The sequence below is a fragment of the Zootoca vivipara genome, chromosome 13, assembly GCF_963506605.1.
Source record: "Zootoca vivipara chromosome 13, rZooViv1.1, whole genome shotgun sequence".
NCBI lineage: Eukaryota > Metazoa > Chordata > Lepidosauria > Squamata > Lacertidae > Zootoca > Zootoca vivipara.
Genome location: NC_083288.1, coordinates 27,767,467 through 27,786,256, shown reverse-complemented (window position 1 = coordinate 27,786,256; position 18,790 = coordinate 27,767,467). Strand labels below are relative to the sequence as shown.

General features: G+C 42.3%; 1 protein-coding gene across 1 annotated transcript; it reads right to left on the bottom strand.

The window, feature by feature from the left end:
* Positions 1–17,628: 17,628 nt before the first annotated feature.
* LOC132593107 (olfactory receptor 10A3-like) lies at positions 17,629–18,585 on the bottom strand. The gene has a single exon (XM_060282119.1). It carries the CDS (start codon positions 18,583–18,585, stop codon positions 17,629–17,631), a length of 957 nt encoding a protein of 318 aa, XP_060138102.1.
* Between the last annotated feature and the right edge of the window lie 205 nt (positions 18,586–18,790).

Below are 18,790 nucleotides of genomic sequence, written 5' to 3'. Positions count from 1 at the left end.
GATATACTGTATATTGGATTAAAAGTACATTTCATTTTCCTTCTGAGCATGGACAAAAATATCTTATAGCGCAGTGGACAATACTATTAAAATACTAGCTCTGCAGCTTTAAAATGCCCTGTCAAAAGAAAGGAACTTGGTGACATTTTTCTGCTACACATATTAAAATTGATAAATGGAGTGGGGGTGGGGGTGGGGCTTTTGCACCCACTGCATTCAGCGTAGCTTCTGAACAAAAGCCCAACAAGTACAAAGTGTTTGTGCATTGGTCCATTTACACAGCTGGGCATTATGGGAAACATATGGACACTTGTCACACGTATATAATGAATGTAGGTTGTTCCAGAAATTAAGCAGAATGCATGTAGGTGGTGGAATAAATGATAGCAGGTGTGATTAACAATTGCATGTAGTCATCATAACATTTGGAAAGGGTTTGGGCCGTTAGTCGGTAGCAAAATATCCATCATTTCACAAGATTAATTGTTTTTAGTCTAGAGCTTGGCGCTGAGCGTTGTTGCTATCACTTTCATAGCTGCCAAGTTATCCCTTTTTTTAAGGGATTTTCCCTTATGCTGAATAGGCTTCCTCGCGAGAAAAGGGAAAACTTGGCAGCTATGCACTTTGCTGTTGAATCTCACTATAAAGAAAGGCTTCAGTTCATTGGTCTGCCCACCTATATAGTGTTAAGAGGGAAGCTAATGTGGAATTAAAAGTGAGAAACTAATTAAAGTTGATACTGCTTCTTAGAGTTGCTAGAAAATACAGAATACACGCAGCAAACACCAGGACTTAGACAAACACCTTTTATTACAGAACACACACACACACACACACACACACACACACACAAACCTTTCCTCTTCAAAACCTCAAAGTTGGAAACATGTCTATCTCAGGTATATTAATTTTCATGTGTCTTCTTGTTCATAAGAAAAGCCTGTGTGAGCATGCCAGTGGTCCATGTAGCCCACGGGTGCCAAACACAAGGCCCGGGGGCCAAATCCGGCCCGCCAGACCTCGTCATGTGGCCCGCCGAGTGCCCCAGCCAGCGGGACCAAGCAGCGGGACCTTGCTGCTGAAGCGCCGCGCCGACAAAGCACCGACAAACAGCTGGGGCCTGGGGGGGGGTAGAAAGGCGGCTGGAGCAGCGCTGCGTGGAGCACCCCGAGCCACAGCAGGAGAAGGAGGAGGCAGCTTGCCAGGTCAGCACCAGCAGCGCCGCACGGAGAGTCCGGAGCCTCAGCGATGCAGCAGTGCTTCCAGAGGCTTCGGGGCGCTCTGTGTGCGCTGCTGGGTGACGACCCGGCAAGCCTCCTCCTCCTCCTCCTGCCGGCTTCCAGAGGCTTCGGGGCGCTCTGTGCGTGCTGCTGGGTGCCGTCCCAAGCCTCTGGGAGCTGGCAGGAGGAGGAGGAGGCTTGCTGGGTCGTCACACAGCAGCGCGCGCGGAGCACCCCGAGTCTCTGGGAGCGTTGCTGCTGCTGGCTGGCGGAGGCTCGGGGTGCTCTGTGCGCGCTGCTGGGTGACGACCCAGCAAGCCTCCTCCTCCTCCTGCCGGCTCCCAGGGGCTTGGGTCGACACCCAGCAGCGCACGTAGAGCACCCCGAGCCTCATTCAAACCAACTTTAAAGGAGAACGTATTTTTTGTAAAAAAAATCAGCAGTAACATGGTCATAAAACCACATCTAAAAAGTCTGGGGTTATACAACGTTTTCACCTGGTACCAAAAAGAAGAAGAAAAGACTCAGGTCCAGATGAACCTCTGCGCGTGCTGCTGGAACCACTTGCAGTAATAATAATAAAAAGACACCCACCGAGAATAAGCCACCCTGTGTTTTTTTGAGGAAAAAAAGTTATAAGACGGTGTCTTAAAAAAGGGAAAACACGGTAGGATGCTGCTTTATACTTCTGGCCCTTAAACCCTGGAACCAGGAGAGCAGCTCCAGTGAGTCAACCTCAGCCAGTCCCTTTGGTGAAGGGTGGTGGCTCACTGGCAGAACACCTGACCTGCATGCAGAAGGACCCCAGCATCTCCAGGTACCAGTAGCTCTGCAAAGCTCCTGCATGAAACCCTAGCGAGCCTCCACCACCCAGTGCAGTTACCAAAAATCATTTTTCAATAAATTGTACAATAATTGTACATTTGAATATCTACTTGCCATTATTCTGACTATGTTAGTTATTACTTACATTATTACAAAAAACAGTAATAATTGAATGCAGTGACAATAATTTATGATAATCAAGAGTGGACACATAGTCCTACAGATACTACCGGCCCTTTGAGGGTGACCAAACTGCTGATGCGGCCCCCGATGAATTTGAGTTTGACACCCCTGATGTAGCCCATCTAATCAGATGCCTGTGGGAATCCTGCAAGCAGACCCAAGTACAACAGCTCTTGCCCCTCCTGCAGTTTCCATCAACTGGTGTTCAGAAGCATAATGCCTCCTGCCATGGAGATAGAGCATAGACATTGAAAGCCTTGTACTTAATCCAATCTAAAAGTCAACATATTTCCAAATTATATGATATACTCCTAGAATGGGAGGTAAAGGAGGAGCAAGTGAAGACAGTGATGGTAAAGTGGGCCCAGGATTTGGGGAAAATATTATGATGAGCCAATGGGAACGGCTGTGGAAAAGAGATATCAAATTTACAGCATGCTATAATTTAAGAGAGAATGTAATGAAAATGCAATAAAGATGGTACCTGACCCCGGTCAGACTGGCAAAAATCTATACAAACTGTAGTGATGTCTGTTGGAGATGCAACAACAGGGTAGGAACCTTTCTACACATGTGGTGGGAGTGCAAAGATATAGTGGGATTCTGGGGCAATATCTATCACGAATTAAAAAAGATGTTTAGATTTTCATTTGGAAAAAACCCAGAATCCTTTCTCCTAGGTATCATGTCAGAGGGAATAAAAAGAACGGTCAGACCAAAATTTGTGTATGCGACTACGGCGGCAAGGTTATTGATGGCCAAAAATTGGAAAAGCAGCAGCGTCCCAACTAAAACAGACTGGTTATCTAAAATGATGGAATACTTCCATACTGCTGAACTAACAGGGAGGATAAGAGGAGATATGGTACAAAAAGTGAATAAGGAGTGGGCTATCTTTAAGGAATACATCAAAAGTTATGTGGAAAAAGTAGAATTTCTAACAGATATTGAGTGAATCCAGAAAATGATTAGCATGAAAGGAGAGTAAAGTCAAGATAGAAGAACAGATTAAAGAAATAATGAAATGTGTTTAAGGTAATTGGAAAAATAAAGTAGTGTAACAAGAATGGTTGGAAGTCAAGTCACTTGGTGGGTGTCCGTGTGGGGTAGGTGTGCATATGTATAGTATAGGTAGGTATTATATAGAGTAACTAGTGGAATTCAGTCTCCGAAGCCCCGTCCCATGTCGGCGCTGCGTGCCGAGGCGGCGGCGGGGGGGAGCGCTTCTCCCCACCCCGCCTCGCCGCGCACCTCCCGCATGAGACGGGGCTTCGGAGAAGGTCTCCGAAGCCCAGTCCCATGTCAGCTTTGCGTGGTGAGGCGGCGGGGGGGCGCTTCTCCCCCCCCGCCGCCTCGCCGCGCACCTCCCGCATGAGACGGGGCTTCGGAGAAGGTCTCCGAAGCCCAGTCCCATGTCAGCGCTGCGTGGTGAGGCGGCGAGGGGGAGGAGCGCTTCTCCTCCCCCCCCGCCGCCTCGCCGCGCACGCCAAGCCAGTCCCCGAGCCGAAGTGCGGCGCGGCGGGTGCTTTTTGCCGTTTGCCTCCCCCTTTGCTCCGGGAAGGCAAACGGCGAAAAGCCCCTGCCGCGCCGCACTTCGGCTCGGGGACTGGCTTAGTGGCGGCGGGAAAAAGGGGAGGAATTCCTCCCCTTCTTCCCGCCGCCGCCAAGCCAAAGCCGGCTTCCCTCGGCGCCCGCTGCCGCTTCGGCTTCCTCGGGGAAGGCAAGCAGGCGGGCTGTCTGCCTGCTTGTGTTCGCCAAGGAAGCGCAGTCCCATGCCGGCGGTGCACGGCAAGGCTGCTGGGGGGAGCGCTTCTTTTCCCCGCCGCCTCACCGCGCACCTCCAGCATGAGACTGGGCTTCGGAGCGGCAGTTGGCGGAGCGGCGGTTGGCCGTTGTCCCTCCGTCCAATCCCTGTGTCTCTGGGGGACATGCGCAGTGACCCAGGGACACACGGGACAGCTTGGACGCAGGGACAACTTGGACTTTATTATATAGGATGTAGGTATGTTGTATGCTATGAAAATAAGGTGTGTTGTGTATGTGTATTGTGTAAATGTATGTGTTTTATATGTTATTTTTTTTAAAAAAGAAAACCTTGTCCTCCATGAATTTGTCCAATCCTCCTCTATAGCCATCCAAGCTGATAACCATTGCTGCCTCCTGCAGGAGTAAGTTCCATAGTTTAACTAGGGGCTGCCTAAAGAAGCGCTGTATTTTATCTACCCTAAGTCTTCCAACATTCAGCTTTTTTGGATGGCAATGAGTTCTAGTGTTATGAGTGGGGGATTAAAAAAATATATCTATCCACTTTCTCCATGTTACGTGTAATTTTATAAATGTCTATCATGTCACTTCCTACCTTTTATCAAAACTAAACACTCCCAAATGCTTCAACCATTCTTAATAGGGTAGTTGATCCAAACCCTGGATCATTTTGGTTGCCCATTTCTCTGAACCTTTTCCAACTCTACAATACCTTTTGTAAGGCGAGGCCACCAGAACTACGGATCATATTCCAAATGCAGTCACACTATTGATTTGTGTAATGGCATTATGATTCTGGCAGTTTTATTTTAAATAATTTCTCCTAAGAATCCCTAGCCATTATATATCCATTTCCTAAGCAAAAATCCATTTGGTAAAGGGATCCGTTATGTGTAAAACAATTAGGAAAGAGAAAGAAATAATTTTCATAACTGTCTCATAATTTAATTTAGTGAGCATATGCATGAAGTGTGCATGTGTGTGTGTGTGTGTGTGTGTGTGTCAGTGTCATGATGTAATGTAGAACAGAACCTTCCTGAAGCCCATTTTCAGGGACTTCTTCACTTCCATGTTTCTCAGGCTGTATATGAGGGGATTGATCATGGGGGTCAAGACTGTGTAGAAGAGAGAGAAGACTTTCTTCATATGTATTAAATCCTTTGACCGAGGGAGCATATAGACAAGCATCAGACTTCCATAATACAAGGCAACCACTATGAGGTGAGAGGAGCAGGTGGAGAAGGCCTTTGTTCTTCCAGTGGTGGATGGGATTCTGAGGATTGTGGCTATGATGGAAATATAGGAGGTTAGGGTGAGGAGGAAGGGAGGTAGGGTGAAAATACAGGTAAATATGAAACCTGATAGTTCAAATAAATAAGTGTCACTACAAGAAATATGTCGTATGCTAGAGCTAACATCACAAAAATAATCATCAATTTCCTTGGGACCACAAAAGGATAACCATGAGAGTGATAAGGTTAAGCTTGTGCTAACCAAAACTCCACTTGCCCAAGACACAACGGATAACTGGAGGCTCACTCTGCCGTTCATTAGAGTAGCATAGTGGAGTGGCTTACAAATTGCCAAGTACCTGTCATAAGACATCATAGCAAGGAGGTAGCATTCAGCACCACCCAGGCAAGAAAAGATGAAAAACTGCAAGAAGCAGGCTTGGACAGATATACTTTTCCCCTCAGTCAGCATGCATGACAACATTTTAGGCAGGATGGTTGAGCTGCTGCAAGACTCCAAGAAGGAGAGATTCCCTAGGAAGAAGTACATGGGGGTGTGAAGATGTCGATCAGTCACAACCAGCGCAACAATGAGGAGGTTCCCAGCCATGGTCACCAAATAACACAATAAGAAGAGCAGGGAGAGAAGAATTTGTAGTATAAGTTGATCTCCAAATCCCAAGAGTATGAATTCAGAAATAGTTGTTTGATTTTCCCATACTTTCTTTGCCATGTGTGTTGCATCTAGAGAAAATAGCACAGAGAGTAAAGGTAATGGCTTCACTGTTTTAAAGTAAACTTGAAAGAGTCTCACATTTAAGTTACTTACTTATATAACGAATAGGTTTTTTATTTGACCATTTTTGTTGTCAGACATTATTGTTGTTACTACTACTACTATTATTACTATTATGTCTTATTCACACATCCCATTCACACTTCACACAACTAATGTTGCTTAGAAGGGGAAAAAATACATAAAACACACAGGAGTCCCATTGGTAAACAAAATAAGGTTTCTTACTAACAATAACTGCATATTCACAAGGGTGGTTTTGGATTCACAAGGATGGCTTCATATTTTGCTTAAAACTATTTGTAATGGGGTCTATTTTGCTTTATCTTATCAAAGTAAAGCTTTCCACTGTTTTTAAAAAGAGCTATTTTATATCGATCTGCAAAAAAAAAAAGCTTTGAAATACATGTTCCTGCTTCATCTCCCCCCCCCCCTCCAGCCTTTAGCGTTTCTTCTAACATACATTTTCTTACCTCTCTCTGACCCATCAAAAGAGTTCTGTTTTTGTTTTACTGATGCCAAGGGCTACATTAATCTACAATAAGGTGACTATCTCTATAGAATTGTTTATATTCCACATCATGAAGTTGAAAGTGTCCCCAGACATTTATGATAATGAGCCTTTTACATGTGGGTAGACGAAATGCACTTAAAGAAGCAAGTTTTTCCAAGGGGAGTAGAGCCCTTTCCCCTCAACCACTTCCTTTGGGATATGAGCACATAGGGGAGGCAAAAGGACAATTATTGTTGTTGTTGTTGAAAAAGATGGTTCCACTTAATTTCAGGTTCCATATCTGATTTCTCTTTATCATGCATACAACTTGCTATCACAGGAAGCCGGGATGACCACCAGCTATGATGGTTGAAAAGAGGATTAGATGAATTCAAGGAGGAGAAGGCTATTTTTTTTTTAAAAAAAATACATTTTATTCCAATTTTCCAAATTCAACAAATTAACAAAACCAATCTTTTATACAAAATCTTATATTCACATCTTTTACCTTGCTCCGCCGAGCTATGACTTCCCCCCCCTCCCTTCATGCGGGTTTCTTGTTAATTCCTTTTTTTTGCAGTTCCTTTTTTAACATATTGGTCAATTCGTAAGGTTTATTTTAGTCCTGCGAGAGTTTTTAATGATCTACAGTTTTTCTCCATATAGTCCACATATTTACTCCAGTCCTTTTGAAACCTTGTCTCCCCCTGGTCACGAATCTTGCATGTCAATCTAGCATGTTCAGCATAGTCCATCATTTTTATCTGCCACTCCACAATTGTAGGTAATTCCTGTAATTTCCATTTTTGGGCTAACAAAGTCCTAGCCGCGGTTGTTGCATACATAAACAGTGTTTGATCTTCTTTTCTAATCTCTCCTCCTATTATTCCTAACAAAAATGCTTCTGGTTTTTTTGGAAAGGTATATCTAAACATCTTTTTCAATTCATTATATAAACTTTCCCAAAATCTTTTAACTTTTTCGCATGTCCACCACATATGATAAAATTCACCATCTTTCTCTTTACATTTCCAGCAACTTTTATCACCCATTCTATACATTTTAGCTAACTTAACTGGAGTTAAATACCATCTGTACATCATCTTATATACATTTTCTTTCAAGGCAGTACATGCTGTAAATCTTAAAGTTTGATTCCATAATTTCAACCACGCATCATATTCAATATTATGCCCCAAATCTTTTGCCCATTTAATCATCACTTCTTTTGTCAACTCATCTTTTGTATACCACTCCAACAACAGATCATACATCTTTGCCAAAAGCTTTGTTTTGCCTTCTAGCACTTCTATTTGAAATTTGGATCTTTTATCCTCAAAACCTATTTTTCTATCTTCTTTAAGCACATCATTTATTTGATGGTATTCTATCCATCCTGTTAACACTCCTTTAATGTCCTCAAAAGGTTTTAAACTCCATCCTTTTTCAGTTTTCGTCAAGATTTCCTCATACGTGGCCCGCCTCTTTTCCATATTTACTTTCTTAACTGTTAATACCTCTGCTGGTGAGACCCACCAGGGTGTTTTAGTCTCTAACAGCCTTTTATTTCTTTCCCACACCTCGTACAGAGATCTTCTTATCACATGATTCGTAAACCCGGTATGTGATTTCTTTTTGTCATAACATAAATATGCATGCCATCCAAATCTATTGTTAAAACCTTCCAAATCTAACAAGTCCGTATTCTCTAGAGTTATCCATTCTTTTATCCAACAGATACAGGACGCTTCATAATAAAGTCTCAAGTCTGGCAGGGCGAATCCACCTCTTTCTTTCTTATCTACCAAAATCTTATGTTTTATTCTAGGTTTTCTCCCCTGCCAGACAAATCTTGATAAAATCTTTTGCCACTCTTGGAATTGCCTCGTACCTTTAACCACAGGTATAGTTTGAAATAGGAATAACATCTTAGGTAATACATTCATCTTTATTGTTGCAATTCTTCCTAAGAATGACATTTTCATATTAGTCCATCTTTCCAGGTCTTTCTTTATTTCCTTCCATACTTGTTCGTAATTATCACTGTAAAGATTAATATTCTTTGCTGTCATCCATATTCCCAAATATTTTACCTTTTTAGCCACGTCGAGTCCATGTTTTAACTGTAATTCCTGTTTTTCTTCTTTCGTCATATTCATTGCCATAACCTTGGTTTTTTGTCTATTTAATTTGAATCCTGCCAATTGACCAAATTTCTCCATTACTTCTATAGCTTCTGCAACACTTTCCTTTGGATTTTCCAATGTTAAAACCAAATCATCTGCGAAGGCTTTCACTTTAAATTGCTTTGCACCTACCTTAATACCTCTAATTGTAGATAGGTCTCTTAATCTGATCAATAATATTTCCAGGACCATGATGAACAATAACGGTGATAAAGGGCAACCCTGTCTAGTTCCTTTTGTGATTTCAAAATATTCTGTTAGGGTGTTATTAATTATCAATCTTGCCTTTTGCTCTGAATAGATCGCCTCGATCCCATTCACGAATGTATTCTTCCCAACCATTGATTCCAAATTCCTCTTCATGAATTGCCAAGATATATTGTCAAAAGCTTTCTCAGCATCTACAAACATCAAGACAGCTGGTTTATCTATCTTGGTCTCCAGATATTCTATTACATCTATTATGTGTCTTACATTATCCTTTAGCTGTCTACCAGGAAGAAAACCAGCCTGATCCTTATGTATTATTTGATTTAAAACTTCTTTCAATCTCTTGGACATTATATCTGCAAAGAGTTTGTAATCATTATTCAATAATGAGATTGGTCTATAATTTTTGACTTCTAAGCCATCCGTATCCGGCTTTGGGATCAATGTTATGTATGCCTCTTTCCATGTATTTGGGATCTTTCCCCCCAACAGAATATCATTCATCATTTCCTCTAAAACTGGAACCAACAGTTCATTCAGTACTTTATAATATTTCGCCGTTAAACCATCTGGTCCTGGGGCTTTACCTTGTTTCATTCTCCCTATTGCTTGTTGTAATTCTTGTGTCGTTATCCTGTTATTTAGCTTTTTCCTCTCTTCTTCTGGAATTGGTTTCAATCCATATTTTCCTAGATACTCACTGATCTTCTTCTCATCTTCTTTCTTTTTGCAATACAAATCCTTATAGAATTTTTGAAAGGTTTTCTTAATCTCCTTTGAATCTTCCGTCATTCCTCCCTCTGTTTTAATCTTAGTTATTATGTTCTGATTTTGACGTTTCCTTAACTGCCAAGCCAACAGTTTTCCTGTTTTATTCGCCGATTCGAAATTTCTTTGTCTCATTTGTTTTATTTTCCACTCAATCTCCTGATTGATCAACATGGAGAATTGTGTCTGTAACATCTTTATATTATTCTTTATTTGCTGATTCTCGGGTTTATCAATCAGGTTCTTCTCATTTTCCATGAGACATTTCAAAATTTCTTCTTTCTTCCTTTCTTTCTTTCGTTTCAGAAAACTGTTTTGCTGTATTAGAAAGCCTCTCATCACTGCTTTACTTGCATCCCATACCATATCCAGTCCGGTATCCTTGTATAAATTCCAATGAAAATAGTCTTTCAGGGTCTTCTTAGCTTTCGAGACCACCTCTTTATCATCAAATAAATCTTCGTTCATTCTCCACCTGAAGGACTTTTGGTCTTTGTTTTTCAATTCCATGAATATAGAGTTATGGTCTGACAGTGTACGTGGTATTATCTCTGTTTTACTCACCCTGGGCACTAGTTCCTTGGAGATCCACATGTTATCTATCCTTCCCGAACTCTGATTTGGTTCTGAGAAGAATGTAAATTGTTTAGTTGTAGGGTGCCTCAGTCTCCAAATATCCACTAGACCCAGGTTTTCTACTAGTTCAAAGAAGGATTTTGGTAATTTACCTTCATTCTTCCTTTTCTTGGTCCTATCCAATTCTGGCACTGTCACTCCATTAAAATCGCCCATAAGCATTATCTTTTGATCCATATATTCAGTCAGCCTTTCCTCCAGATTCTTGTAGAATTCAGCTTTATTTTCATTCGGTGCATAGATTCCCACCACTAACATTTTTTCTCCCTCAATCGATATTTGAGCCGCGATTATTCTTCCTTCTTCATCTTTAAAAATCAATTTCGGATCTAATTTCTCCTTTATATACAAGACCACTCCTCTCTTTTTCTTTTCCATCGAACTTATAAACTCTTTACCCAACCTTTTATTTTTAAGAATATAACTATGTTTTTTTGCCACATGTGTTTCCTGAAGACAAATTATATCCAAATTCTTCTTCTTCAAAACATGATCAATTTTATTCCTTTTAATCTTATTATTCAAGCCATTCACGTTCCAGGAATGTATCTTCAATGCCATTTTACTTCCTACTATCAGGAAGAGCAGAAAATTATTTTGCTAAACTTGGTCGGGTTCTTTATTTAAATCCTTATCTTCTTCTTCTTCCTCCTCTCTCTCTGACTCTTGATCTTGGTCTTCTTCCTCTGCCTTTTCTTCTTCTTCCTCTCTTCTCTTTCTCCTCCTTCTTTGTGGTCTTGGGTCTTCTTCCTCTTCCGCTGTTACTTCTGCTAGAACAGCCAGTTCTGGGTCCAACTCTCCCAAAAAATTTTCGTACTTCCTCAAGAATTTTCCGATATCCTGTATACTTGTCAGCACATGTCTCTTCTCCTTATAATGAAACATCATTCCTTCGGGGTATTCCCATCTATGTTGAATTCCATTTCTCTTAAGCAAGGCCACCATTGCTTTATAATTGTCGCGTTTTTTCAAAAATCTTCCTGGTATCTCTTTAAACACAATTATAGGCTTACCACTGATGATTAGCTTGTTGGTGAAACTCAGTCTTAAAATCTCATTTTTCATCTCCATTGTATTGAATATCACCACACAATCACCAGGTGCTTTCCTTGCTTTGGCCTTTGCTGATTTCACCTTAATTCTAAATACATTTACAATTGTCTGACTCACTTCTTCATCTGTTTTTCCCATCCATTTTGCCAATTCAGCAATTATTCTCGATTTGATATCTTCTCCCGTTTCTTCAGGAATACCCCTCAATTTCAGATTCAACTGTCTTTGTTTCATTTCTATCAATGCCAAATTGTCAAGCATTTGTTCATGTGCCTTATCCAGTTTTTTCACTTTGTCTTTCACTTTATCCGTTTCCTTTTTAACCTCTTTTACTTCTTTTTGTGTCTTCTTAATTGAATCTTCCATTGTTTTGGATCTCACTGACAGATCTTTTATCTGAGTCGAAAGCTCTCCCACCGCTCCTTCAATCTTCTTGTCAATCTCTCCCAATTTCTTATCCATTCGCTGTTCACTATGTTTAAATTCATCTTTAATTTTTTGCCATAAAGCTTCTAGGTCTTTAACTTCTTCTTGTTTAGAGCCTCTTCTGTCTTTCGGTGTGCTTGCCGGCTTCTTTTCCTCTTTACCTGCCATTTTTATTCAGGAGGGAAACAAAAACAAACAAACAAACAAACAAACAAAAGCAAAGAAAATCCCCCTTCTCACCACTAGAGGGTACTGCTCAAAATCCCAAGTTCCGGCAATACCTAATTTACCCCCAGATGGCGCTATACTTTGTCCCAACTCCTGAGTATGTATATTCCCTTCTCCACCACTGGGTGGTATACTCTCAATTCTCAGTCCTCTTTCAGTACTTTTCCACTCTCAGTACATAGAAGGATTACAGATTGCAATTCCCCTTAACTCAGTCCCTCCTTAATAAGCTCCTTTCCGCTTCTTACTCAATTGAGTTCACCTTTAATTTCAAAGACCTAAAACAAAGAAGCCAAGTCCCGCAACTCTTCAGCCACTTGCAGGCTTAATCCACATATAGAATCCAATGCGACTCAAAAACAAGTTAAAAGCTTCAGCCACTTGCAGGCTTAATCCAATTAGGGATAGTAAGGACCCCAGATCTGCATTTCTAAAGCTGTAAATCCCCCTCTTCAGCCTCTTGATGGCTCAATCCAAGATCGGCCCCCCCTTCAGAGCTCAGAGTTAGTGTAGGAATGCTCTACTCATAATTGTTTTAGAAGTCAGCCTTCTCCTCCCCCTTCTTCAATGCTGCAGCGATATTTAAACAGCTTTCAAACAACTCAAAGCCGATCGTATTTTCTGGGCTAGAGCACAGATAATACACAGTATCTAATTAGGGAGAGTAGAGACCCCAGGTCAACATTTCTAAAGTTGTAAATCCCCCTCTTCAGCCTCTTGATGGCTCAATCCAAGATTGGCCCCCCCTTCAGAGCTCAAAGTTAGTGTGAAAATACCCTAGTCGTAATTGTTTTAGAAGTCAGCCTTCTCCTCCCCCTCCTTCAATGCTACAGCGGTGTTAAAACAGCCGATCGTATTTTCTGGGCTAAAGCACAGCTGATACACAGTATCTAATTAGGAAGAGTAAAGACCCAAGATCTGCATTTCTAAAGCTGTAAATCCCTCTCTTCAGCCTCTTGATGGCTCAATCCAAAATCGGCCCCCCTTCAAAGCTCGAAGTTAGTGTGGAAATACTCTACTCGTAATTGTTTTAAAAGTCAGCCTTCTCTTCCCCTCCTTCAGTGCTGCAGCGATATTAAAACAGCTTTCAGGCAAATCAAAGCCGATCGTATTTTCTGGGCTAGAGCGCAGATAATACAAAGTAACTAGATCACTTGCAGATCCACCACCAAGATAGAGACAAAGTATCAATATAAAGTCTTTAGGTAATTCTTTTCACCCCTCCAAACTTGCCTTGTTACAAAATAAACAAGGGCTTCTGCAAAACTCACTCCGCAGGCAGTCAGTTTCACTTTCCATAGCTCAGCTCCTCCGATTTTCTTACTGCGCCATTTTCTCCCGCTGCTGGGACGGGCCCCGTTTTTGCGCCCCACAGCTTCACAAATCCGATCTCTAATCAATAACCAATTATCTCCTCCGTCTTTTAACACGGATTATTTATAGTTTAAGAGAACTTGCTGCTTACCATCGGAAGCCAGAGACTGCGCTTAACGGAGCCAGTGGTCTCTCCCCTTTCGCGCCCGCAGCTCAATCCCACGCCCGGTTCCCAGGCTATAAAAACCTAGAAAAACCAGGCGTAGGAGGGCACGCTGGGCACAGCTGGGTGCCACGACCCTCAGGGTAACCCCCCCTGAGGTTTTAGAAGTCCACAGAGCCTTTGCGTGACTTCAAAGCGCTCCGTTAAGCTCGAGATTCCCCGAGAGGCTATCTCGCACTTCCTTTGATGTCCGCAGCTCGCCGGAAGCCCCCAGGAGGAGAAGGCTATTGAGGCTACCAGACAAGATGGCTATGCCTCACCGCCACATCTGGAGACAGTAATGCTTCTGAATATCAGCTGCTGGAAACAGCAGGAGGTGAGAATGTTCTTGCGATTGGGTCCTCACTGCAGGTTTCAATAGCAAACAAAGCTGTGCACAGCCCCCCAGTCTAACACAGGACCGCAGAAGGTGTTGACCCAGCATGGGCCAAACCAGGGACCACCAACCCGACCCCAGATATGTCCCTGGAAGAAGAAGAGGAGGAGGAGGAGGAGGAGGAGGAGGAGGAGGAGTTTGGATTTGATATCCCGCTTTATCACTACCCGAAAGGAGTCTCAAAGTGGCTAACATTCTCCTTTCCCTTCCTCCCCCACAACAAACACTCTGTGAGGTGAGTGGGGCTGAGAGACTTCAAAGAAGTGTGACTAGCCCAAGGTCACCCAGCAGCTGCATGTGGAGGAGCGGAGATGCGAACCTGGTTCCCCAGATTACGAGTCTACCGTTCTTACACTACACCACACTGGAGACAACTGTGGCGCGGCTAATGCTTAGTGATGGTTTTAAAGCTCTAATTACACATACAGTTGAGAGGGCTAAGGTGGGAGATGCAACATATCCTTCATCTATCCCAGCTGAGAGCAGGGCCTGGCTGCAGGGAAGGCTTTTGCAAAGCAGCACCCACAGCATTAAACACCCCCTGTTCTAGGTCAGGAGAGTAAGAAGTGTTTCCCATCCCTCCTTAAGTCTTTTCAAATGTTGCTTTGCAATAGCCTTCCCCAGATTTACCTTAAGAAGCAAAACCCTGAAGTCCACAGAGTTGAATCCTCCACTCAACAGCTGTGGAGCAGACTGCTACAGCCTTCCTCCCAGACACCCTGACAGCCCAGGACAGTCTTGATCTGATTCAGCCCTAGTCCAGATTCACCCCCGCCCCACCCCCAAATGCCCAATTTTTCAGGATGCAGACTTCAGCCAAATGTAGTGCATAGCTGTAGTAATAAGGATTAGGGTTCTTTTTAGGCCTGAAGTGGTTCTCTCCTATTGTTATAGAATAGTAAATGCAGGAAGAAGGGAGAGGTTGACATGATGGAAAATTCAGGAAGTATTCCATTGCCAGGGAATTTCCACAGAGGAATTTCCATGCTCTTGGATGTTTGTTTGTTTTTTGCAGGTGTATTGGCAACATGACATTGATTCAATATTAGCATGGTATTCGTGGATTTACCATACATATCATTACACTTTATTTGCATGTGGAGACCTTTTAACCATTCCCCGAAATAAATTCAGACAAGACTCAAATTTTTGATTCGGTTTCTGGCAGAATTTAGGCCACAACTTTATTGATTACAATCAAGTGAGTGGTTGCATAGTCTCTGGTTCAACTAGTTCCCTGCACCCTTGCAGGCAGCGCTGACCCAGGACACTACCATAGGTCAGCCTTGGGTGAAACCTGGGACAGTGGAAAGCAGGAGCCCTGCTAGTCCTCCACCCAGATGTCTCCTGGACTCAGCTCAGGGTACAGCCCCTCACACGGAAGACCAACCAATGAGTCCATGGATTTGCATAGGGCTGGTGAGACCCTTCTGCCACCCCATCACATGAACCAGAGCCTATCCACAACCTTACAAGTTGTGACGATTTGCTACATGGCAGCCGAAACCCAAATGGCACCAGCCAATCAGACCAGTGGGGAAAATTCCTGCCGTGCCCCTGTCCCAACAGCAGGCGACACACGACGGCATAGCAAGGTCAAGCGCAAGCCCTAAATATAGGGAGAGGTGGGCGGGTGCTCCGATGCACTGAGCCCAAAAGAGGAAGCTCAGGGACACATGCATGGGCTTAAATAGAGGTCCCTCGATGTACTTTCGATGGCATCCCATTGGCCTGATTTCTCCCAACATCGAGGGACCTCCAATAGGGTGTTGTGTCTATCCAAACGTTCCCACCCACAACACAGGGTCTGGTTGCCAGGTCCCACTGCAACACATGCCCTCTTGTTAGGGAGGACCCGATTAGTCATTCTTCCCAAATGCTAGTGTATTATTGATGTTCTGGAGGGGCACTTTTGCAACAAAAGTGGGACAAAAATAAATAAAGCCCACCCTGGAGCACACATGCTATGAAAAGTTACAGGATTTCATCAGAATGCTATGGGGCATAAATGGATTCGAAACAAAGCATTTCTATCTAGCCCAAAACAGTGTTGAATATAACTGCAGATTTGAGTTTTACCTATAACTGCCCCATGGGCAGAAAACAACATGAATGCACAAATAAAAGGATGTCTAGATGCAGAGTAGTTGGTGAAGAGAGATGTATCTCTGAAGTTAGTGTTGTGTACAGAGATGGACAAATACCAAATTACGAAATGGATGTATTGAAATAGAGAAAGAAAGAAGATAGGTTTCAGTGGTGAGGTCAGGTTTCACATCAAAGTTCACAGGCTTGCACTTTTATATATCCAATATTAAACTGCAAATAAGTGTGTTTACCTCAAAGTAATGAAGGATAAATCTTCTTTGTTGTGGTAGTAGACTTCCAGAAGTGATTCTCTACTACCATATATTAAACACCACTCATTCAGTGGCAGAATTTTGGTTAAATATTGATTGCTACAATGATTCCTCTCTGCAGGCTCTTGCAATGTATGTTCAGTGCTAAAGAAATGCATGTTGCATTTCTCTGAAATAATCAATCAGATGGGGTTAGGGATGTAATTTGTATTATTCTCCAGGTTTGTTAACTTTTTTTCCTAGGGAGTCCTAGAAAGAAAGAGAGTCCATCTCACTTCACAGCTATTTCTATTTCATAAACAAATAGCCCTTGTGCTGTGCCATGCTTCACTTTTGGATGATTTTGTAATTGCCTCTGCAGTGTTATAAGTTTGTGCAGAACGTCTGCGTGATGTACCCTTTCTCTCCTCCCCCAGTGTGAGTGTGTGTAGGGGGGGGGGAGAGATGGAGAGAAAGAAACTAAGGTGTCTTCTTGGAAGGGTATGCAGAGAGAAATAAGCACAGATGGAACCAGGACTCAAGGTTCTGGGGTAAAGATAATCACAGCACAATTCATTCAGAGAATAAAACTCAACTGCATTTAAAAACAAACAAAAAAAAAACAAAAAACAGGACAATCACGTGATTCTTAATGGGGTAACTTTTGTTCCAATCCTAAGGCAAGGCTTCTAAAAAGAACACTAGGAAATCTAATCCTTACTGCATTTTGTGCACTGCTAAAAGGTTAAGAAGCTGGCAATTAAACTGCTCACAATCCCATGAGGGGAAAAAATCAATGCATGGAGGGTGATGGTAAGTATCATACAACTGTCCCCCTCCATGCATTGAGATGCATGCAAATATCCCATGTCCTAGATTTTGTTTGTATAGGAGAGTGAAAGAGTGCAAAAGTCAGATACCAGATACAGATGTACACAACTGTATTAAAGTGGTACTTTATAGGCATATTATTTTATACAGGTCAGACATCTTAGGCAAGTAAATAGAATGACATCAGGATTCCTAAGAAGTATACAAGAGTCAGGGACAGACTTTGGTCTTTCAAATTTCAGTGGCACTCTGTGCAAGGCCAAAATCTCGCACCCCACCTCTTACCTTCCACTCTGCTCAGTTGACTACATCATAGTTTCAATGCCTGTCTCACTGTCCTAAATCTTCCTCTGTGAGAGTCCATGTTCTTCTTCTATAAAATGACAAACTTCTAAGCAAAAATATCCTCTGAAAGGGGCTCAAAACCCCAGACACATATAGGAAGGAACAATAAATATTTCAGTATATTTATGAGTACTGTAAATTGTCAGGTCATTTAATCTACTGTGCAGATTTATATTAATATCATGGTGTGATATAGAATATAAACCCCCTGAAACCCTTTTTCATGGCCTCTTTCACTTCTGTGTTTCTCAAACTGTATATGAGGGGATTGATCATAGGGGTCAAGACAGTATAGAAGAGAGAAAAGACTTTCTTCATGTGTATTAAGGCTTTTGACCGTGGGAGCATATAGACAAGCATCAGACTTCCATAATACAAGGCAACCACCGCAAGGTGAGAGGAACAGGTGGAGAAGGCCTTCTGTCTCCCAGTTGTGGATGGGATTCTGAGGATGGTGGCTATGATGAAGCCATAGGAAGATACGGTGAGGAGAAAGGGAGGTAATGTGAACACACAAGCAAATACAAAGGCTGATAGTTCAAAGAAAGTCGTGTCACTACAAGAAATATACCTTACATTAGAGCTAACATCACAAAAATAATCATCAATTTCATTGGGGCCGCAGAAAGATAGCCATGACACTGATGAAGTTAAAATTGTGCTAGCAAAAAATCCACTAACCCAAGACACAACAGATAATTGGAAGCTCACTCTGCCATTCATAAGAACAACATAATTGAGTGGTTTACAAATGGCTAAGTACCTGTCATAAGACATCATGGCTAGGAGGTAGCATTCAGTTCCAGCCAGAGAAGCAAAGATGAAAAATTGCAAAAAACAGGCTTTTATAGATATGCTTTCCCCCCCAGCCAGGATGCTTGACAACATTTTAGGCAGGATTGTTGAACTGTAGCAACATTCCAAGAAGGAAAGGTTTCCCAGGAAGATGTACATGGGGGTATGAAGATGTCGATCAGTCACAACCAACACAACAATGAGAAGGTTCCCAGCCATGGTCACCACATAGATCACCAAGAATGGCAGGAAAAGAAGAACTTGTAGTTTAGGTAGATCCCCAAATCCCAAGAGTGTGAATTCAAAAACTCTTGTTTGATTTTGCCATACTTTCTTTGCCATGTGTGCCGCATCTGGGGAGAAGGGAAGACAAAATAATACAGTTCATGGCTTCATTGTTTCAAACAAAAATGAAAGAAAGAGACTCACATTCACCTAAACTACCTGCACGATAAGTAGATTTCTTATTTGAATCATTCCTAATTAAACCATTTTAATGGTTTCTGTGACTGTTTCTTGCAAAATGTAAGAAGTATACTGTACTTAA

Coding starts and splice junctions, on each gene's coding strand:
- LOC132593107 (XM_060282119.1), bottom strand. CDS start 18,585: ATGGCAAAGAAAGTATGGCAAAATCAAACAAGAGTTTTTGAATTCACA.